General features: G+C 40.6%; 1 protein-coding gene across 1 annotated transcript in view; it reads right to left on the bottom strand.

Annotated features, from left to right (window-relative positions):
* Positions 1-24,701, bottom strand: part of PRKG1 (protein kinase, cGMP-dependent, type I) — a 514,986-nt gene that overhangs the window by 479,848 nt on the left and 10,437 nt on the right. Inside the window, exon 2 of the mRNA XM_009275074.2 lies at positions 1,412-1,578. Coding sequence (XP_009273349.1) covers positions 1,412-1,578 — 167 coding nt within the window. The remainder of the gene's footprint in view (positions 1-1,411; positions 1,579-24,701) is intronic.

Genomic DNA, 24,701 nt, shown 5'->3' with positions numbered 1-24,701 from the left:
TATGCTGAGTATGACGTGATATGGTATGGAATATCCCTTTGGCCAGTTTGGGTCAGCTGTCCCAGCTGTGTCCCCTCCCAACTTCTTGTGCACCCCCAGCCTACTCGCTGGTGGGGTGGGGTAAGAAGCAGAAGAGACCTTGACTCTGTGTAAGCACTGCTCAGCAATGATGAAAAACATCTCTGTATTATCGACACTGTTTTCAGCACAAATCCAAAACACAGCCTCATATTAGCTTCTATGAAGAAAATTAACTCTATCCCAGCCAAAACCAGCACAACAATTTAAGTAATGAATTTGCACATATACACGTACATAAAAATACACAAGTTATACATAACCTGTAGTTTTCCCATATTTGTTCCAAAGATACGGGCAAGCGAGAAACCTCCATTCCCCTTAGGTGTTATCTGGCCAAAATGCTTGCGAGTCTACCAGATGGCTCTGGTAAGGAGCAAGAAGAATTTTATAAGCCTCTATCCATTTGTATTGTACCATATCAAACTGAGAATTTGCTTGTTGCATTATTTGAATTAAAACAACGACATTTGCCTCAGAACTCATTATCAGTCACTCTCAGAAGAGGGATGCTGTAGTAGATGGATAGGAGGTTTGATCAAGCTTAGTAACTCCTACCGATGAACACACACTGCCTTTAAAAAAAAAAAAAAAAAGAAGCCGAATTTGACACGTGAAGAGTTAGAGAACTTGGAAAGAATAAGATGCAAATTGCAAATAGCTGACATTTTGGAGAAGCAGAGCACTGGCAACACCCATCCTGCTAAAAGATTTTAAGAAACCTGAAAGCTCCCAAGAGCAGCAGAATATCCACTGCTCTCATGTTCTACCGCAAAAACAAAACCCTGCCACAACACATACTGTGATAAATCAGATGTGCTAAACTGCAGATGCTACACTTATTTTGTGCACAGGACAGAAAAATGCCATTTTGTATTAGACAATGCATTGTTTCTGCAGAGCACCCCATGTGCTTTATCAACATTTATAAACTTGTCCTCACAATGCCCTATAAGGTAGCGAGCCATGACCATATTCTCCTTGTTTTACAGTCATTTCCCATTTCCGTAACACCATTCTTTCTGTTAAGTCTCTAATTTATATAGCAAACCATTGGTATTGCCTCAAAGCCAAAGAACTATATTTAGTGAAGGTTTATTCCAACGGATCTCAGTGCAAGGTTAACAGCTTTCACCCTCTTTCTTTATATAGGGAGGCACGCAAATACAGTAGGAAATTTTCCAGGCAGAAGTAGTCCACACAATTTTTCAACAACCATATTTAGACGACGTCTTTAACCTCTTTCTTTGAAATGACTTTTCCCATGAAATAAAGTTTTCGTCTCTGTATGTGTTGAAAAAAAGGAAATAAATATTAGCTTTTTAAATCGTACCTTCCATGACATACACCAGGGAACCCACATCTCCTTCCTTGATGATGCAGCTGTCTTTGCCATACTCCACAGGATACATACAATCCACAATCTCCTGGATCTGAGACAATTCCAGATTCTTCATGAAGTCATTGTCAAGGATCGCTTCCTTTATTAGCTCCTTGGACCTGCAGCAAAAAAAAGACAAGATTTATCCACGTGTCTATCAGCTGAGCTCACAAATAGCAAGTGAATTTTAGCACAACTGCACAGTGCCCCAATGAATATTTCCTTGGAAAAAAATTTCAATATTTTCCCTAAAAACATGATAAAGTCCATCTGCAGAAAAGTAAAAAATTACAGAAATGTTAACTTGCAATTATTTTTTGTAAATAAGTTTTAGATACATCAAGTACTGAAATAAAAATAGATTACATGTGATTGCAAGATCCTCTTTTAGCTACAAGTTTCACATCTATAATAACACCAAAGAATATCATAGCTACTTGAAATATCTTCCATATACAAAACTGAAAGGAAATACAAACAAGAATTTAAACGATTTATGACTTAGTTTATTATATTTTCTATTAAATTATACAAACTGGAGCACACAAAGGCGCAATACTGCACTGATTCTTTGAGTATTAATCAAATACCAAAGGCCATTATATTCACTAGAGGAGGCACCACTGTTACAGGAATAACACCACAATTAATTCATTTCTTTGATGACTAAATGGAAAATTCTGAAGTTATATTAGTGTGCATAGAATTATACGTGCCATTTTGGTTTGGCATGCGATTGGGTTGGAAGTCTGGAGTTCTTAGTAGCCACTTTGCAAAGTTGAGTAAGGAAGGAGTTGTTTCCGAAGATACAGATTTCAGAACTCAAAGTTCATGCATTCTCTGGGAGACTATCCAAATGGGTATGTAATACAACCTCCTATCTCTTCAAGTGCCTCTGCCAGCATCATGTTATGACAGAAAATGTGCAACAAAACCACTGATGTGTTTTTCCTGATTTTCCTGACATTCTTTGAATTTCTACAGCTAAAGTGCTCACTACACAGTGAGTCACGCTCAGGTGAACCCTCCAATCTTCCCTTCAGACTGTCAAGTCCAACTTCATCCATCTGCTAATGCAGCGCAACCACCATGTTATGACATTTTGCAAAAAACTCCTAAAGCAACTTGTGCAAATGAACAACTGAGAATGCTAAATCTAGATCTAGACCAAAACTAAAGCCCCTAAAACTCCTACAGGCTGGACACCAGGTCCTCGGCCCTTCATTTCTCACTCTGCAGCTCCACTTCTGTGGGCTGAACTATTTGCTAATATGAACATAGCCCAGGCAGATCACAGCTACCTGCAGAGCTTATGCATTCAAGAGTTTTATCTTTTTGAAATAGGAATATGAAACAAGGGTTTCAAAGAAAGATACATTAATGGATCATGTCTTCTTGAAAAAGAGCCAAATTGGGACTTCAGAAGACCAAAACCAGCCAGACAGCCTTGGAGATACTATGCCTGTGCTATAGTCCTTTTAAAATATACCTCAAAGTTATATGCAGCACGGATTCAATTTGTTAATGTTTAAGGTGCTTTTTATGCATTTGATAGTTTTGCAGTTATTTCAACAAAACATGCTACTTTACATCACAGTCCATCACTACTGACCCAGCTGAAGTGCAGGATGGGAAGCAGAACAGACTTTTCAAGTACTGTCTGCAAGACGACACAGACTCAGGCTGCTACAAAATCTTTTTGGTCTTGAGAAATTTAATTTGACTTCACATACTATCACTCCAATTCCTTGTGCATGCAAATAAAAACCACCAGAAAAACCTACATCTGTGTTGCTTCTTGCTTTCAGTAATGCAAGAAGCTGGTGATTTGTAAGGTTGACCAGATGGCAGATAACCTGCTTTCCTCATTCCCTCCTCCTGTGCTAGAGTGAGACTACGCTTTCGATGCTATGCCTTGTCTCAGTACTGCTCTTTTGGTCTTAGCCACCCCCACAGGTCCCCCAAATCCTCCTAACAAAGGCACTAATTATTAGCATTACTCAAACTGCCTGCCAAAGAAGAAAGCATAATAAAAGCTTTTGCATTAGTCATATCAACTTAGCATTACAATTTCAGCCATTTATTTCATTCCAAGGCTCAAAATGAGGCTTTCTTCTTGATAAAATAAAGTCAGCCTTTCAAGTGAAGTGTTTGTAAGAATATCCACAAGAGACCAGAGGGAATTCAGACATGGCTCAAGTCAGACCTCCCCTGTTAATTTAGAGGCCCTCAGCAAAAAACAATGCTTTTATTGTCGGGATCGAGCACAGCGAAGGATTTGAAAAGGATCCGGCAAACTTGGTCTAAACAACAGCGAAGGAGCAGCACAGGGGCTAGGAAAATCCATTAGAAGTCTATTTTGGGGAGAAGCAGCAAAACATACACAACATGAACAAACTTAGGGAATTTATGAGCTTAATAGTATTATTACAGTCTAAGAGTACATCTGAACCAACTGATTCACAGCCTCTGCCCTTCAACATAGAATATCAGAGAAATTAAAGCCCAGATGTCCACCAAGTCATTCAAACCCTTTTAACGACAATATGAAATACACCCATCAAGAGGAAAAACAGGCTGGCCGGGACACCAATAATGCAGTTTCATCTCTGCCACATCTAAGCATCTTAAAATTAAATATCTCCATAGAATGGTCTGGATAATAACTCAGTCATGCTTGAATATAACCAAAATAGATATTATTATTTAAGGATAATTAGTTAAAATGAAACTTCAAACACAAAGAGCATAGCGTGAGAGAAAAGCACCTCCAGCTGCCCATAAACAGTGCTGGCTGCAGGAACAAGCACCTTGCAACCCAAACTGCGTATTTATGAGCGTATTCACATCAGACTAAACCACGCTTCGCAGTTTGTAAGCTACAAACCTTTTCATCAGGAAATATTCCATCCATCTTTGAAAAAAAGAAATAAAAAGCTTAGTTTGACATAGTTGAAAATTAGTTGATACTAAAAATACATTGTCATAGCTACAATAAGAGGTACTCTATTGTTCCCTGCAAGAGAATATTCGTCACTCTAATAATTCAAAAAAATTATTCATGCAATGTAGATTACCATGCCCACATACTTGCACATGCCAGGCCTTCAGCAACTTCTACATTATTTTATTATGCAGTTTTCTTTCAATATAGATCAGAGGTGCAATTTCAGGTAAATTGATTTTTTTAAAATATTTATTTTTTTATTAAATGAAACTCAAAGCATATAAATTAACTTACAGTTCACAATTATTCCATAACAAATGCTTTTCTAAACCACACCATTCCTTAATCATCATCATTAGTATTTTAAAACAGCATCTGTCCCAGACGTGTGAATACACAAATCTACCTAGTAATACAAAAAAGGTATTTAAAATGGTCAAAAACACACTCCTGCTATTAGAAGTGGTTTAAACAAGATACAGCTGTTTCATTACCTCTTATTTTCAAATAGTATTTATTCTGTATTTTCTGATTCAATTTTCTAATAGAAACAATCTGCAAATGAAGTCAACTACAATATTTGTAAGGGAACAGGACTATTTCCAAATGACCCTGTTTTAAGAAGGGGGCATTTTCATGAATATTTACTTAGCGCTGAATTGAACGGCTCCTAATGCAGAGGGTCATTCAGAGTAGAAAGTATTTGTCATCTTTACTTGTCAGAGGTAGGAACCTGGCACTAAGCCATCATTATTTTTCTGAAAGATTAATGATCAAATGCGATGGAGACTTGATGAACACTTAAAAAAAAAAAAAAAAAGCACAATTCTCGGCAATACATCCTTTCTCAAATCAGTTTAAGTCCATCACAGTAATTAATAAGGCAACAGTAGGAACAAGCTAATTGCATTCTAATTTGCAGAAGTTGTGCAAAAAGCACCTTAAGAAGTCTGCTAAAAATACACTTAATACGTAAAAACCTATATAACTGGTTGCAAGTGCCTCGCAGAACAAAGCATATAAACATGCGTTAATTCACACACCTCCTAACCCTGTCCTGGGGGCTGCTCCGGTCCTCCAGCCAGATCAGAGCCAGCCACCAACCCCCGCAACAAGTCAGCATGACAGCTCGGGAGCAGCAAAATGCCTGGAAAAAAAATTCAGACATGTTTCTGTCTCTGCAGCAGACAAGGGCTCTGCACAGAAGCAGTGTTTCAGCTGTGCTGGAAAAGACTTGTATTAAAGGTTTGCCTTATTGCAGTGGTCATAAAATGCAGAATTTGGCTGAGCATTTTGCTCAAAACCCTGCTGCTAACATCCGCTGGCTACTCATCAAGCATGAAGGCAGAAGATAAAAATTTTGGTTTGTAGCAGATGTGAAAAAACAACCTGACATGTTATGCAGTCCTAGATAAGAAGCAAAGTTAATGCTACAGTGGTTTGCAATGTACATAGTAAAATACCAAACCCTGTATTACAGCCTGTTGTTATCCTGACAGTAATTTACATTTTACAAAGAACAGAATGAATAGTCATCTCAGGCTCTTCACCCACAGCAAAAAAAACCACGTTCTCTATGCTAGATTTGTACCTTCCGGCACGTATGATAAATACTAGAACAAAAAGTTAATCTTCATCCCAAAAGGTCTTATTTCAACATCGGAAAAGCTGCTTGCAGAGTTTAACGAAGGGAAGAATTTAAGTGCAGATGGAAAGACTACTGATGTGTATACATCTAGTGACACTTACAGAAATGCAAAGCCCTCCTTGACACATACCACACTGGTACAGCATCAGTTTGCAATGGAGTTAGCAGGAACCTGAGGTTCAAAGGGAGCTGCAGTAGCTACACAGGTATCATTCTCAAGGTAATCTACTGCTGGCAAGAACTGATTAAACAGAGGTGGATCAAGAAGAATAAAAGAAATTAAGAGTTCAATTTAGACAACACTGACACAGAGCAGTTGGAAGCAGATCTGAATTTTATGGTGTTCACAAGTATACCACCACAGCTATATACCAAAACCATTTTAAACTATCAGGCTGGAGCAAAGCAAGAAAAATGAAAAGCAATGTACTAGGCAGGCAGGCTGGAAGATGTCTCAAAAAAAGGAAAGAAAAAGTTCATTTTGTATTAATAGTCAAGAAGAAGAAAAAAAAATACACAAGACCTTTTCTTTAGCTGTTCCTCTCTCCAAACTTTAAATAAAACTTTTCAATATGAACTTTTATGCCAATACTAATGGCGGGGCAAGGAGTATTTTTTCCAGAGCCTCCCCCATCAAGAGTCTGCCAACTACTACTAATGACCTAAAGCCCCGCATTTGGGAAGGAAACATCCACAGGAATTTGACCAAGCAGAGAGACAGTGTTCACTGCCAGGACTGAAGTTTAAAGCAGTAAAAGTGCAGCTCCCTGGGAGATGAGAACTCCTTATTTACTTATATGATAAACCTTGCTCAAAGCTACCACAACCAGTAGCATCTTTTTTTGTGCTGTTTTATCATAGCTGTAAAAATCCAAATTAAATACACATGTACATCCTTAAATCTATCCACCAACTAAACCTATCGAGTGTATTTGTAGAAATTCATGCCCAAGCACTCCTTTTTTGGAAGCTTCCATATCCATATCCTCCACAAGGAATTGAGCTGATTTCAGTAGATAAGAAACATGGAAAAAAATCCCCAGCCTCTGACCCAGAATATGATGAGCAATACAAGAGTCCAGACAATTCCTACAATAACCATCTGTTTAAAGTCCACACCATGAAATGTTTAAAAGTGTTTACTTCTACAAAATGTGGCTATGGAAAAAAAAAAAAAACTTCTTTAAAAAGAGAAAACATGGCCAAGTATTATGCCTGCTCCAGATTTCCAGAAACTATTCAGTGGGATATGAATACACTGTAAAAAGTCTTAAACAGATTTTTTTTAAGTTGTACCTGACATACCTCCATTCTGTAAGGGGGCATCCATTCCAAGTTACACAAAAAGCAAAGGCTGCAAGTTTCTAGCAAGTCTGGGGAAGTTCTTTGCTCAAAGCCCACATTCACAGAGCTTTTAACTGTTTTTAAGCCCTTGTGTACTTGAAAGAGTACGTAAGACTAGAACATATACTCAGACACTGCTCTGGAATAGGACCTCACCATTTCAGTTCCCAGTCTAGTTAACACCAAATCACTGGAGTTACCAATTATGAACCTTTTTTTCTTTTTAACAACAAAACTAAAGAAAACCTCTGACAGAAGGATGTATGCTTAATCACTGAGGACAGCAACATAAAGAATGGCCAAGACAAGTAATTTGGATACGATGTTTTAAGAGTTCTCATAGAGATGCTCCCTTCAGCATAGAAAAGCCTCCACCTTCTAAAAAGCAGTAAATACATAGATACAGAAGCCTTACTAAACAATTGCTATTGCTTACTATAAAATTATTCAATCCACCATGTGGCCCATAGATCCTACATGTATTTATCTGCATACTTTATCTTCTTGGTTCTGTTTATGAATACTGTGGCCTGGCCAAACATACAGAGGTTCAAAAATAACAGCCGAAAATCATAAAGCCTTCAGTGATACCAAAATGACTGTCAACAAGAGGCAACCGTTGAAATCTCTTCCTTGCACTCATTCCTTCTCAACAGGCTGTGTTACGTATTGTAGTTAATCTCTTAGGTTCCTATGTAAGAGAGGCAGAAAGTAGAACTTTCCAAGATAATTATTTGCTCCCTCAACCACCAACTTGAAGTCCATAGCCCTCAGGAAAGTTAGTTTTGCAACCAAAGTGTTTATGTTGTTAGAAAAATTATTTATGCCAAATCAATCACAGAAAGGTGGAGGGTCCTCCCTGACTGTCCCAGGAGGTTTTGCATTAAAGGCAGTAACAAACATCCGCAGCGCAGGGCAGTATATACTTTTTGCATGACAGCAATACAATAGGAACTGTGGCTTTCTGAGTGTGTAATACTAGACAATGTCTTTAAACACTAAAGCCTGTAAGTGAACAAATGGATATTCTTTTACAACTTACTACTAGGAGCAGAACAATACAGAAAAGTCCAGACCTTTCGGTAAAATCTGGGTCTTGTTTGGACTGTAATGCCATTAATAGTTGATAACTCTACATTAGCTGTTTGTTTTGGCTATGGATGAAGACCGCTTTGAATGTTTCTTAAAGGGAATTTTAAATATAACTCCAGAGAGCTATTCTTGTCTCATTAACTGGAAATGAGAGTAGGATTCAAGTCCACGACTGAATAACATGAAGGCCTTTACATATACTTGTGGATTTTCTTTACAGTGGTTGCCTTTCCCACAACATACAACCCAGAGCGTGTCTTCAAGTTGCAAGAGGAAATTTCTGAGCAGGATCTTAAGCATCTTCAGCCGAGACTGTTATTGCATAGCTGGATGGAAGAACATATTCTTCAGAGGAGTACACTAAATTTTTTTTAAACTGACACTTTGATTGAAGAGATAAGCAGCAGGGAAAGTAACTGTGCCCTGATCTAACCTGTAAAAAAGGAAAATAACCCCCCCATTTTCATTTTTCTTGTACTTAAATACAACTTACAGTTGCAGAATCAAGTTGCTGTGTAGAGAATGTGTCGATCAGACAGCTCCACTTAGGACTTCTAAATATATCAGTTCATTTACACTGCTGTTCATTGTATCATATTTTGGCATTCAACATTCAAAAAGCAAAATGATTTAAGAAAAAAATGATAAAATCTCTTTTCACCTACACTGAAAATTGTTAGTACAAAAATACTGTAGGCAAGAGTTGGTTAACTCTTGCATTTTAACACGTCTCACCCCACAGATCTTAATTTACCACCCTTTTCTAGGCTAGTATTTTGCATCCTACAAAAACCCAGGTTTAGATACTGGAAATGTTGGCACGCTCAGTAAAAAAAAAAGTCGGCTCTTGCCAACACAATTTGCCTACTTCTGAAATATCTGACACCTCCAAGGAACTCCCACATGAGCTTCATTTTGAGAAACCAGCACCAATACCTCCAAACAGGATCGAGTGGCTACTTGATTACCTGAAGCAAACAGTATAAGCTTTGGGCAGCTAATCATAGGTGAAAACACGTAGCAAGGTCATGGTGAAGGAAGAATGGGGTGTCTCAGAGATGCCTGGCCAAAAAAAAGTGGTCTTTTGAAGGGTGTTATCCCAATGCATCTTGCAGTTTTGGTGCTGACATCCAGCGCAACTGAGCTGGAGACTTTGCACCAACAAAAACGTCAGAGAAAACATACGTACCCATATGTTGCAACACCAAGGGATCCAGAAACAATCCAAGCTCCTCCAGGAGGAGTTGAGTTAGCAAGACTGAGTTGCGGAGATCCGGACAACACATCTTGAAGGTCACGACAATGCATCTTGAAAAGTACCACATACTTTAAAGGCAAGAGTTTCTCCATCAATCAATTATCCACGAAAGCTTCCACTCTTGGCAGCTCCACGCAGTGAACTCTGACTGGAGGCAGGTATGAGGATTCCAGCTAAATGGCAACTAAAACAGTTCCCCCAAGTTTATTAGCATATTTTGAGGTCTGCATGGCTTCACAGTGATAAATGAACATGTGGACAGAACTGCATTCAGATGCCCTGGAGAAGAAAGTTACTGATAGCCGTTACGGAGATGGCCTTCACCCTGGTCAAATAAGCAGGAAATCTGCCAAGTGGATGATAACCTAATTTAAATAGATGCAGAAATCCAATTAGAGATCCTCTGAGCAGAGACAGCTCATTCTCATCTCTTGGGTTAGAGGCTACTAACATGTTGCAAGCTTTTCTAAATGTGCTGTTGTCCAGGCAAAATGAATGTGCTCTGCAAAAGCACTTTGCTCCTCCTTGGCATAAGAACATCAAAAGCGAACGTTGTCAAGACAGTGTAAATATATAGCTTCTTCCAGTGTGACTTTAGGATGGAGTTTCACAGAAAATGTAATGTATGGGGGAAAAAAAAGTGACAAATTTAATGTCACTTACTCTGATTCACCTAACACTTCTGATGGATGTTACTGTCACTAGGAAAGTTGCTTCAGCTCTTTTCTTTTCTGCTGCCTGGAGAAGTCCCCAGCCTAAATGCCATAGGCGTACGACAGCAGAATGCAGACAAGCGCTTGGAGCCTTAGTCTTTCAATAAATATTCTTAGGGATTTTAGGGAGAAATACTTCTTCCTGCTTTGCAAATCAGTAGAAGGACTGACGTTAGCAGCCATGCTTTGAGACATAAATATTTGAAAGATGTATGGGATTATCTAAATAACATACACGCCCCCGCTGAGAGCCAAGGAGCAGCCCGTGGGGATTTAGAGGGAAGCACTGCCGATGTACCTACTTACAGAAGGGTCACTTCAGGATACAGCAATCCTGAGCAGAGTTGTGGGAGCACCATCATGCAGGCTCTGTCTAGTCTGCTAATAAACCAGATTACAGCCAGGCAAGCACCTTTTGGCAGACAATATGAACTCTAAACAACCATACAACTTGATAATGTTTAAATGGAGAAAGAACAGCAGCAGGAAGCTCATAAGGTGTCTGTGGAAAAGTGGGGAGAGCTGAGGCTTGTAGCAGGGCAGTACCACTGACAGTTTCTTTCCCTTCAAAGTCAGATCAGGGAGAGATTGTCACATTCAAAATATTATCTTCTAATTCTTATTTCCCCTGCATGAGTATTGACTGTCGCTATCCCACTGAGCTTTGAAGAATATCCCAACAGCAACTGCCTCATGTAAGATGCTTTTTTGTTCAGGCATGCTCTTGCTAATCTTGTTTTACGAAGTCTACTAAGAATCCCAGGCTTGTGATGCTACCTTTGGCTGTAACCAAAAAAAGGTACAGAAACTCTGAAGCAGAAGGACACAGACGTTGTCCTCACAGAGGGGTGCTGCGCTGCGGGTGGGACTGCAGTCTGATGGCCACAGCAAGGATGCCCACATACAAAGCAGGCATGCGAGCAGCACAAGGGGACCACCTCCAGAGAAGCAGACTTCTCACAAAAAATCCAACACGACCCCAAGCTTGGAAAGTTGCAGCCTCAGAGCAAAGTGTTCATAAAGTGTCAGACTACCTACTAAAGAACAATCTACAGAAGGCAAGAGGACATGTGCTGGAGATTCGGAGAAATTTCCCTAATTTCCATGAACTATATGAGACAAACTCTAGGGATACCTGCAACCTATTTCACCCCATCCAGCCACGTATAAACACAAGTCAGAAAGAATTTAAAAGAATTGTTTTGAAGAATAATAGTGACAAATATGACATCAGAAGAAGGGGACCAAATTCAGATGGAAGGCAAGGAAAAGTTGAAAAGCTTTTAAGGATTTTAGGAAATGGCCCTTCTTTGATCGAAATAACTGTCCTCCAGAGGAGTTGAATGTTTCCAGGAATTTCAGCCTGAAAGGATATTGAAGGGGAAACGAAGCAGTACTAGTAACTTCACATTTTATGGCATCACTTGTCTTCAGGGAACGCTAACGGGAATGGACATACAAAGGTAAAAGAAGGATGCAGCAACACAAACACATCCTGCCCAGGTAAAGCAGAGGAAAATGATCCTGCTGAGCAAGTTTTGGAGATCACTCAGTAAGGCAACCTGCCCCTATGAGCAGGTGTAACCTACCGGTGTTACAGCCTAGCACGCCATAATCCCAGAGTGGGAGATGCTGAGATATTCCCAAGGGAAAGCTCTACTCTTTACAAACAGGACCATTTCAACGAGAAACAAGAGCACTGCTTGTTTCTTGAGGATATACAGCAACATGCATTAAGCAGATTGCTATTCTACCTCCTTCAGCAAGCCAAGAAAGCCATTCCTTTAATAAGACAGGAATACTCAAGATTCATTCTGTTGAGACGCAAGTGAAGGGAAGCATACATATTTGCCATCACAGGACAGGCTCTGCAGACAGCGAACAAGGCTCCGTTCTCAGAGACAGGGTGCGTGAAAGGTACCTGCAGCTTGTCGCTGTCGCATTAGGGGATGGGGAGAATTCCCTTTCAACCACGACAAATCCAAAGACTATGGATGCACATGGGATGGGATGGGATTATACAAGCATAACAGGAAAGGAGACAGACACATACTGATTTGCCAGTAGGTAAATCCATGAATGCATACAGCAATGAGAATTTGAAAGCACAAGGAATCGCACGTTAGAGAAAAGATCAAGATTACTCGAATCCCACTGAGAGGAACGCAAGACAGCTTCAAAAGTTTTAGGAAGGATTGTATCTTTAATCCTCAAGCCTCTGGGATGGTCACCTTACACAACCTCATGTCGTAGGGCCTGGAGAACCAACCCACCAGATGCCCTGGATCTAGGATTTGTTGCATCAGGTGAAATCCAAATGAAGACACCACTTGGCCATCACTATCCCATACTTCATTGCTGCACGAGTGCTAACAACAACTCAGTCATATACATTTCTTCCAAAGTATTTTTAATGTGTGACATGTGGCAGATCAAACTGTTTGCTGTGTACTAATTTAAGAGCATCTATTACAACATATGCTATAGCTATGGGCAGTTATCAATGCCCCCGCTGCCCATAATTTATAATAAAAAAGTGGTGCCAGTCTGCTGCCCAGGTCCTTATTAGAAAACCATTTGTTCACAGGAAGGCTCTAAATGGGAACACAGGAGAGAAGAAGCAGGTCTCAAGGCTGAGAACTGTGACAGGAAAGATAAGTCAGAAGAGGGCACAGAATTAAGTTATCTTTATCTGCATCATATGAGCAGAAAAGGAAGTTTGCTCACATGCCTAATGTACTTTATGATTACTTTCTTTTCCTTGCATTACTATCCTGTACACACTCTCCAATTTCCCACCACCTTTATGTCTCATCACCTTCCCACACCATCTTCAAACTCAGAAATGCTTGCTCCCATTACAACTCTGGATCATCTTCCTTTTTCGCCCAAGTACCTTACTAGAAATTCTTAGTGCATCTAACCATCATTTCCTTTTCTCTTCCTTCCACCCTTCAGATCCTCCATCAGGCTCCTCCACTTTGCATCTTCCCAAATAGTTTCTCCCCTCTGCTCCCCCTGCAAGTTCCTGCCTCTTACTATTTTCCCCACTTCCACCAAGCAGTCCTGCAAACAAACAGCAGCCAAAGCAAACCAGAAACCGCAGCCTGCAACAGGAGAGGAGCAGAAAGCCGACCCCAGGGCCAGGAGGCAAAGGTCTGAAGGAAGACACAGCTTGGAAATGGGGCTGCAAGGAGCCAGAAGGACCCTGAGGGTTTAACATGGAAGAATAGGAAAGGAAGAAGAAAGTAGCAGAGGGACTTCCACCAGATTTTGTGGAAAAGGGGGAAAAAACCACACACAAAGAAGCAGAACAGTAAATCAGTGTATCGCAATGAGACGGAAACAGTGGTCTTTCTGAAATGGCACACGCGGCTCTCTAGGGAAACAGTTCATTTCCTCTGTCCCAAATATTTTACAGGACTGGGAATGCAGTTTTGTTCACTTTCTGAAAAGCACCGCTACAACTCTTCCACATTTTGAGTTTGTTCCACACTCTGCAGGCTGTGTTTAGGAAATATTTACATGAAGGAATACACAGAGAGAGCTAACAAGAGATGGATAAAATGTGCGTGCCAAGGAGCCAAGTTATTTTGGTATAGGCAACAGGAACTACTGGACTGAACTGAAACAATTTCAGATCCAGTTTAACCCCGACAGACCTAAAGAGTGTTACCTGAAAGACATTTAAGCACATTTTAAAGATGCTCAGACAGTTCTTTGCTTCAAAGTCAAAAGCAGATACAAGATCTTTGCATATATGCTAATACACTGCATATTCACGAGCAGAACATGATTGGAAAGATCAGCCCAAGCGTGTGTTAAACCAATGAGCAATGAAAGTAACTGGCACTGAAACTCCTGAAAAAACACCTCCCTTTAGTGAGTTTATGGAACAAAAACATACAAACCTTTGAAGTCAGTGAGCAAATAGCAGAACTTTCAGTATTTTTTTTTAATCTAAATTCAGCCTATTATCTCCTCTTGGTTAGCAAACTGCAACAGTGGCCAGAGCTAAAAGAAAACTCCATAACAATACCAAGAAACAGCAGCCTCTATGCACTTCGTTGTTCATCTAGAGACCTGCACTTTCACGTCTGCCTTTACAATAAGTTTGAAACATCCTTTATTTTCAACAGACTTCAGTTTATTTACCCTCATGCGCACACTGTGTGGGTCACCCACTGGGTCATGCAAGATTCACCTATCTTAAATGAAATACCTCTGCTCACCTAACAAAACGGTTTTAGCTAGCTATGATACACAGACAGATCTTTGGAAATGCACTTTAATTTTACCTGTGTCTCTATGAGACAGATTCACTCTAGAAATGAAAACTCCCAAGTTTCTCCACTATGAAACACTGAGAACAGGCATCCATCTCTTCCAGCTAAAGTAACTATTCAGTTTTGCTTGCTTGTGTTAATTTCCCCCCTCTATTACAATAATAAAATTACCAGCTATTTAATCATCTTTAACTTTGGTGTCCCTTAGGACAAAAGCTCTCTAAAATATTAGGTGCAATGTTCCTAAACGGATGCTAAAAGCAACATTAAGATTTGGCTTCCCATGTTTTTCTTTCTCTACAACTTATGATTTCAATAGTTGGTGGCATTAACTTCACAAGGTGCTCAACAAATCACAGCATTTCCTTCCTCCCATACTGTAACTCCTACGAGTACTCTTGCTCAAATCCAAGGCAAGAGACCTTAGGAATACCACAGTCAGTTTTCATCTGCCGGTTTTATGTATATGTATCTGCATTTTTTTGGCAGCGATCCGAGAGAGCTGGTATATACGGTGCTACTCTGTCCAAATCCTACTTGGACAATTTGCCTTTCTGCTCAAGGAATAAAATCTAACAATTCCTATATAAGGTGGTTAATAAATCTGCATGCTACTTTCAGGGTTTTTTTGCAATAGAGATACAATGCTGTTCTGTTTATAAAGGTTAAGTAAATTGTATGCAGTCTGTGGAGCCCTAACATCTCTGTATTATAAAAACAGAATATTTTATCCAGACAGCCCCTTTCAGAGAGAAAAAAAAATTCTCAGAATAACGTCTTCCCCCCTCCAATCTGAGTTAAGGTATGTATGTAATTTTGTGTACACCGAGGAGAACAGGAATACAAGTGTTTATTTGTTCTTCACTTGAATTATAACAACTATTATTTTTTAAACACTCTGTAACATTTTCACAGGTTGTTTGGATAAGCCACAGCTATAAATCCCGCTCCACTGTCAAGCAAGGAGAAAGCTTTGCATTACCTTGTGGGCAAGGAAGTAAACTGCCAAGAACAGCACAGGGGGCTGGGGACAAGGAGAGGGTTAAACAGGGTTTAACATGCTTAACCTGGGTCCCCAGTTCAAAATTGTTGCCTTCAGCCATACCTCTGCCATCTTCCCGTAATGGAAGGATGCCCCAATGATCGATACTTTCACAGGAATTATTGAGGAGGTCAGACAAGGATTCAACAACAGGAAGCTGACAATGCTCAAATCTTCCTCAGTTTTGTTAGAACCAGATAGATGTTTTTTAATCTTTATCCAATGAACAAGTTCAAAATAAACAGTTTTTATGATCATACTGATGATTATGCCACAGTAAAATGCAGAGACGCCTGTGCGTAAGACCGCTTAAATTACACAGCTAATAGTACCTATGGAGATGCTAGCACTGCAAAAAGCCCATCTAGGACTCTGAGGAAGGCAGCAAATGAGCAAGCAAACATAGAAATCCCATCTAAACCAATCTCAGTTACAGCATTTACAGTTAAACGCTGTGACTTGTGTTGAAAACACAATACATAAGAAATTTCTCAACTGAACCTGGTTAGGAAATTGAATTCCTGATGACATTTCATCTTTGATATTCTCCTACCACAGCCTCTAAGGTCCAGTGAATGCCTGAGAGCTGAGGGCTGTCCTGTGCCATCAAGCCAACATCAAAGAACACGAGTGCAATCAAAAATGCAGCTGAGGAAGGTATCTCCCCGAGTTTCAGTTTTACTGTTGTCATATTTCTCACCCAAGCAGTTCAGAGAAGTCTGTAAAGGCAAGTGAGGTCAAGGAGAACAAAGAAGTGTCAGGCAGAATTACTACTTGCAGGTGCTCTAATTCCATTTTTTTTGACAGATATGCCCAGCACACCCAGCAGAAATCTCAGGTGACCAGCTATACCTTCCAAGAATCAAGCTGGGCTCCACATAGCTTTTAGAGTAGAAAAAAAAAAGCACACAAAGTTTCTAGCCTGAATTTTAACTATTCAAAACTGTCAGCTCTTCACACTCCTGGCACATATCTAATAGCAATAAACCCAATTTTAAAGATTGTTGTGTGATTTACTCTCAGGTTAGTAGGAAAAGAAAACCTTAAATAAATCTGTCATTAACCTGTATCTGTTTTAAGTTTTGTTATTTAGGAGGAAACTTGGGGAAAGCTTCTCTGCCTGTGAAAATCAATGCCCCTTAAATGAGAGCACTGGAATTTTAAGTGTCCTGTTTTTGTTAAAGACTATGCCTTGTAGTTTGCTATTTAATTAGGAATGAAACCTAATTTCTAATCACCAAGTGCTCATGCTTACGAAGGAATTATAGTTAACATATTCTCTGGGATATAAAAATTAAGACTTTACAAATGCTGGTTAATCAGCATTGAAAGTCAGATAGATCAAAGCCTGCAATGATGAGGGCAGACCAAGGCTTGTGCTGGCCACAATTCTCTCCCTCTCACGTATGACACCAGGTGCCCCAAGCTGCCCAACTTCTTGTAAATTAGGAGGCAAAAACATATAAACAACACAAGTATGTCTGAAAAGGAAAAAACAAAGGAATAAACTAACTTTATGCTGCACTCTGGCCACCCTTGAGGTTGCAAGAAGCACTTTATGGAGGCAGATGAAATCCTCCTCATCAAACGCAGAAGAGGATTGTTGCGGATCTGCAGGCTCCCTCTCCTAATCTGTTCTGGCAAGACGACTATGCTATTTGGTTCCTTTATAAAAAAAATAAAATTTATGCATACATGAATAAAAGGCTAACCGTACAATCAGTACCAAGAGTAGTGCCAGGAAAAGAGCCTGCTGGAAGATAAAAATAGGATGTAAAATGCATCATATAAGCATGCTTATTTTTTGCCTCATACTAGGGTTTTGGTTTTTTTTAAAGCACTAACTGTTTTGTAACTAGAACAGCCTATGGAAGTAGTGCTAACGAAGGACTGAGGAAAGAGAACAAGTCTGGACACAGGGGCTGTACGCCTAAGAGCTTCCCTTTTTTTTTGTTTTCAGCTGTGACAGATGTATTTTCCCTACCACTCAGAATTACTCTTTTTGCAAAGAACAGAAGCCCTGAAGAGCCAAGACATTTGCAGACAGTATAAAAAGCAGTTTTGAGGGTGTGAGGGGGAGGGTCAAAAGCACAAATCTGTTTATTTGGCACCTAAATATAGCCCAGTTAACTCAGCAAACATTTTTTCTCTACTACATGCTATTTTGTCTATATTTAGAGGCTGTAAGGAACCAGCTGTAGCATCACCATTTTATTACACTCTCTGATGGAGAATTTGCTTTTGTCCCCCAGAACAAATCTCTGCCATTAAGCGACCACAACCACTCACCTGAGTGTTGGGTATAAAACTTAAGTTTTCAGCTGAAGCACCAGCAGTAAGGATGAGCTCTTAACCTTACCCTTACATGAAGGAGCCCTGCTCAGCTATGCCTGGCTGTGAACCAAGCCTCTAATAATCAAAGAGGACACATTGCGAGGCTGCTATTCCAGATCGGCCACAGGTTGATTAGTTATTTCATTCAGCTAGACCCAGCTGCCAGTAAAAGACAGGTTTCAACCAACTGCATTCAGAACAGAGGCTGCTTCTAAGAAAAGCCTTTTCGGATAGTAAATAAAAATAAGTTTCAGCATTTTGAGATTCTTGTTTAAAAAGCATTATAACACTCCAGAGAATTTTTGCCTTTTTTTTCTTTTTTTTTTTAATAGGATTGCATACCTGGACACCTGTAGCATGTGGAGGAAAACTTTTTTTGCGATGAAAATTACCATACATTAGGCGTAGGGCTATACCGAATGGTTTTTTAGGGTTTGCGTTTTTTTCCATAATAACTTAAATCAAACCTTGCCTGCTGAAGTGTTATCATACAGACAGATCTCTGTCAATGCGGCATCTGATTTACCTCTTCAGATGAGTGCACAAATAGACAATTGATTTAACTTCTTAGAATCCCTCCCTGCACAACAGACGATACTTTTTAAAAAGCATAGGCCATGGGCAACAAAAGGATAGTTTTTTACTCAAAAAACCCATATTCTACAATTTTTCTCCAATGCTTTCACACTAATTTGCTGAGGTAGCTGTCTTTTATTCTCAGTGTATGTACTGCAGGAAAGTGCACTTGAGTCTACAAAGCCATCCAGAGAAAATGGTATCAAGGCATTGAATGGCTGTGTGTGAGCAATCTCAGGATCGCCAACACAAACAGGTAAAAAAACAGACTTTTAGGTCTTCCGAAAATGTGCACAGCACAAAAAGGGTTTAAAACAAGCAGATAATGTTGGTGGAAGGAAGAAAGCCCGTACAGCAGTGTAAGCGAGATGGGCGTAGCGCTGCTTGTCTCCCAGCGATGGATCTGAAGCATCAATGGGTGATGTCCAGGCTCCACGCTCAGGACCTGGCAGCCTTCAGTTCTGCCTTGCCTGTCTCTTGGTGACCCGAGGGATTTGATGTCAGACTGCAGACACTTGTGATTTAGGGTGTGATGGCCCCTCTCATATCTCCCATTTTGTACTGGGAAGTCAAACGGAGAGCCAAGGCAACTCTGAAGGAGCTACAGAGCAAACAACCTGACATCAAGTTAGCCTTTTTGTGCATCATATTCTTCAACTGAATTGATAAAAATTCCATTAAGAAGCTTGGAGAAAGTGTGGAATATTATCTCCCTGTGATATATCATTTCTTCAGTATGAACAAAGTCAAAAAATATTTGAACTGCTGACCAACGAAATCAGAATAGGTAATGGAGCTGAAGGCTTCCAACTATGCAAGAACAATATGGAATTTTTTTAAACTTCAGGCACTATTCAGGAACTAGCATCTAAGCCTCATAAGGCTCCTCCAGCATACATTAAAACTTCACATATCTGTAAAGATCTTACCTTCTTGGTACATTAGACAATCATCCACATTTTACATAGTTGTCTTGACCATCCTTAAGACATCTGCTTTACTTCAGTGCATAAGTCAGGTTGTCCTAACTTACACTTCCAGATGCATGCAAACAGGGTACAAGTTCATGAAGGTTTACATTTTGTTTGCTACATATTCATAAATTTTGTATTGATTTAACAACGCTGCCACAATGCTCTGGAAGATTGTTCGGCTGTATTTAAACAGTAGCCTTCTTCAGTACTGGGCCCGCACCCAAATTTTTTGTGGCCACCAAATCTAGTGAGCTTAATCAAATAATGTGGCTCCAATTTATAACATTTGCCTGTCACAGACCGCATCAAGAATCTTTTGTGGTGGAAAAAGTTGAAAAAACAAGTGGAAACAGGTTCATTTTGATTAAACCTGCAATTGAAAGAGTCCTCTATAGCTCATGGATGGAATCTCCAGTCAAAACAAGGAGAGAGAAAAGAGCCACTGTGCTCTGGAGGTGACATTTAAGTGACATGGACTCACGTCCCTGGCTCTGCCCAATTTCAGTCAGGTCTCCCATGCATTTGTCCTCACTATGCTGATATGCTATGTCCTCACTATAGCCTCACTCTCTATGGAAGCTTTTCTATTTGTATGTGCAAATACTGGGATAATGCCTTAACCCGGGTTTAAACATCCTAAGTGATGCTCTAAATATCAGGCTAGTGGTTTCCTATTTGAGCTCTTTTTGGCTTTCAAATAAAAAAAATTAAAAAAACCCAACACACCTGTTGTTTCTGAGCAAGAGTAATGGCACAAAATCAGAAAGCTGATATTTGCTCGATGATGTCCCTTTTGGACTTGCTTTGCCTACCTAAATAACTGTAACGGTCATCTGAAGGAAAAAAAGTTGGAGATTTAATAGGGAAGTGATAATTTGTTCCTAGTCGTGGACAACACATGCTCTTGAAGTACCTGCCATGATGGTTGATGAGAAAATAACAACACTTGCAAAGCAGAAGGTAGAGCAGCTGCTTTCTGCACAACAGGAGCAGAGGTCAGGTCTGCCACCATACAGAGCCAAATGTCATTCTCCCCAGTGCCTAATCCCTAACAAACAGCAGTGGCACACATAATATACCTGCGTTTGCAATTACTGGCTAATGTGCTCCGGTATTCAGGCTTGCCATGCCTGCAGAAAACACTCCTTGATGGTGCGTGCCCTCCTGCAGGCACATTAATAAATCTAGCAAATGAATGGAGGGAAATAAGACGGATAGTTAGCATTCCCTTGGGACTCCTCTAATGAAAGACTACTGGGCTGCAATACAATATCCACCCCGCAACAGATAGCTGCACCGCTGCCAAAAAAAGGCCACATGAGCTCTTCCTGCCAAGGCAAGCTGTGACTCCGAGATACCCTGTCAGAGTCAGTTAAGAAGCAGCAAAATAAGAGTTGCACCACCTGTGTCCCTTCTCTAAGCTGAAGCATCACAAAACTTCAATTATCTTCCCGCAGCAACGAGTCGAACTTCAAGTGACGAGTCAGAGGCTATGTCTTCCTTTCAGCAATGCCATGAACCAAGGTAACGTCAAGTAAAACCGGAGTATCTGCCTTACTTAAGCTCTCCCAACATACTCATTATCATGGTATCTGAGTACATCTGTGTTTGGGTATACTGCTAATAGAGAAAAGCCATCGCCTCTCCACACTTCGTTTCTCTCGTGTGCCTCGCAGAGCTAGGCTTCTACTGGGAAAACAGAAAGCAATCAAGTATCTGATGAGAAGGAGATGTGTTCTCCCCTTCGTGCAATTGCTGTGTTAACAGGATTTAAATGTGCAAAGATGTGTAAGGAAAAACAACTTATATATATATTTTTTCATATATACACACACACTCCAACTAGTTTTTAAATATCTAGAAAGTTTAGATAAATAGCACCATTTGAGCACTCAGACAAAAGTTACACATGATGGTATACATACGCACCCACATTTCTAACTAAGATTTAGCCCACTCTTTTGTCTGTATGCTCCCCACCAGTGAGACATTGCTGTTATTTGGTCCATAGGCAGGACTGTAATAAGGACAAATAATGATAAACGCTAAAACGCAGCCTCCTGGAGCTGGAGCAGTACTTCATCAAGCAGTGCACAAAGACATACTGAGTCTCTGCAGGATGACATTCAGCCATCCAACGGCATGCACCATGATGTTTTGCCAATACAACTCAAAGCCATTACCACTAAATGCCCCAACACCAGATGCTCTCTTGCTTTTTGTCCTTTTTGGTGCCAGTTCTTTAGGTCAGGGGATGTGTATTATCTGTCTTTCGGCTGAGTCTAGCAAGGTGCAGGCAGCCAATGTGACAGAATTGCTGTTTGCCCATAACAGGAGGCCCACAGGATGCCACGTCTGATCAGACACAAGTCGACTGACTTTGTACAAACTGGCACGCTAGAAAAGCTGGATTGTCAGGAAAATCAAGCCTCCTGCGGTATCTTGTGCTACAGCCACTGGAAGCTCTCTGCCTCCTGATGTATAGAGGAAACAAGGCAAGTTTTTTAGGGAGATGTAAAGTCTGGACCCTATCAGATAGATAGGGTCTATCTATCTAGCTTTGTAGAAGGAAGAGCTTTGGGGTTGAGGGGGAAGAGAAGGGCAAACACCCATAGGGAGAGAGAAAAATGTTGGACAGGAGAAGGAGGAGCAGGAACAAGAGACCCAGGGAAGTAACTGAAGGCTCAGAAAATAAGGGAGAAGAGGATGGCGAGGCCTTTCCTAGGAAGAGCAGTCTGCCCTGCCATGTGAGCAGAAAGGACAGTGGCATGAAGGCAGAGGGCTGCGGGAACAGAATGCCAGAGCACGTGCTGCAAAGGAGACAAAGACATGTGGGGAACCCCAGGGGTAACCTGGCAGCGGAGAGAAAGGGAACAGATGCAGTGAATTCAGCCCACAGCAACTGCAAATTGCAATACTCCTGCATTGTACAATCCCACCCTGCAGATTCATTCCCCGGCTGCAGGTCACTGCAGAAAACTGGAAAGGAAGTATAATTTCCTTTCCCCTCCACAGCCCCTTCTTTCACAATGCTTGAACGCTCAGTTTTTCCTCCCTCACTTCTTAAAGCAGGAAGAGAAAGAACAGAAACCCTAGTGCCTCGTTTGCCTCTTCACCAAGTCCTTGCTGCTGCCCGCTGCACACCTCTCTGGAGCCTCTGGAGCTGGCATCCAGCTGCCTAGCCAAAGACAGCAGAAATGAGCTGCTGTTATCACAGATGTGATCTGAATGACAGCTATGTCGAACAACCCTGCTGAAGACCGCGTGTCATTTATCAGGTGTCAAAATCATTTCTCTATTTTGTGCATTAAATATATATATCAAACGACAAAACACAGTAGTTGCCAAAAGATGTGTATCTCCTCTACATGACCAAGTTTAGCTACGTTTAAACCTAACATGTAACCCCTTATAGACTTTCACCAATTTAAGCAATACTGAAACTTCCAGGCAAAGAGGTGGACACTAACTCCACTGTGTATGTATTTCCAACTCAGAAAGCAGGATTCCTGATCTTCCATTTTACCTAAAGGACTTTCTCAGGTTTTTAAGAGTCTCGATTTTCAAAGCACCTCTGTAGCTGTAAGATCCCTATTGTTTCCAGTAAGCATAAATAGCTGAATGGCTTTATTTGCATCACATTTGGTTTATCTACACCTTCGTTAAGTGCTTGGCTATTGCCTTGATGTGCTGTTCCCTGAGTCATAGGGCGATTGATTTCTTCTATTCATCAGGAATGTTACCGACCAAGAAAGTTATTTTCCTCATTTAGCCTGTGGACTACAAGAGCACTAATGAATTCCCCTCACCCGGTGGATCTTTGCACACAATTGACATCAAATAGGCAGTTTAAATAGTAACAAGCACTGACAGATCCCACGGATCCACTTACACTGGGGGCAGGGAGCAATGGCTTTAGATTTTCATCACATCCCTGTCACCAGTTATTTAGTCTTTTGCTCCTGAATCTGAATGATACTCTGTGGCTGCTCAGCCGCAAAGCAAACAACATTTCGACATTCCCAGAGCCCAGCTAATACTGGGAAAAAATCCATATACACCACCAATATTAAGGCTTAACTGTTTTCTATCCTAATGAAAGTCCATCTCATAGTATATTTATGTTAATACAGTACCCCTGTATGTGTGGATAAGTACATACATGCACATAAACAACTGTCTGCATGTATTTCTCTTGAACTTAGGATATCACATTTAACACATACTTTGTGTATGCGTATATTTACAAGACTCCAGTTTCATTTTCGGTCAACCCACACAGCTACATTATGATCTCTCCTATTTGTTCGGATCACCCACCACCATTACCACCTCGCAGAATATTAAATAAGTGAACAAAATGAGTTTTCGAATTCACTTCAAGTCTACGTCGCAGAGCCGGTCCACAGCTTTCCTGACACAGTTTGCGTGTTTAACAGGAAACACCTCCAACAAACATGCTCACAAACCAAATCAAAAAGGGAGATTTTGGAAAAAGAAACACAGCTCCAGGCAGGAAAAGTGTTGCAGTATGATGAGGGGCTTTTTTTCAGTGATATCCTACTTCAAGATTGCTCCTAACAAACAAGCATCAAGTACAGTTGTGGTGGGCTGACCCTGGCTGCACACCAGGTGCCCGCCAAAGCTGCTCTATCACTCCCCTCCTCAGCTGGACAGGGGGAGAGAAAATGTAATGACAGGCTTGTGGGTCGAGATAAGGACAGGGAGATCACTCACCAATTACCGTCATGGGCAAAACAGACTTGACTTGGGGAAATTAGTTTAATTTATTGCCAATCAAATTAGAGTAGGGTAATGAGAAATAAAACCAAATCTTAAAAACACCTTCCCCCCACCCCTCCCTTCTTCTCGGGCTTAACTTTACTCCCGATTTTCTCTACCTCCTTTTCCCCAGCAGCGCAGGAGGATGGGGAATGGGGGTTGTGGTCAGTTCATCAAACATTGTCTCTGCTGCTCCTTCCTCCTCAGGGAGAGGACCCCTCACACTCTTCCCCTGCTCCAGTGTGG

Source organism: Aptenodytes forsteri, unplaced genomic scaffold (assembly GCF_000699145.1).
Source record: "Aptenodytes forsteri isolate BGI_AS27 unplaced genomic scaffold, ASM69914v1 Scaffold320, whole genome shotgun sequence".
Classification (NCBI taxonomy): Eukaryota; Metazoa; Chordata; class Aves; order Sphenisciformes; family Spheniscidae; genus Aptenodytes; species Aptenodytes forsteri.
Note: the sequence above shows the minus strand (reverse complement) of the source record. Positions and strands in the feature narration are given on the sequence as shown.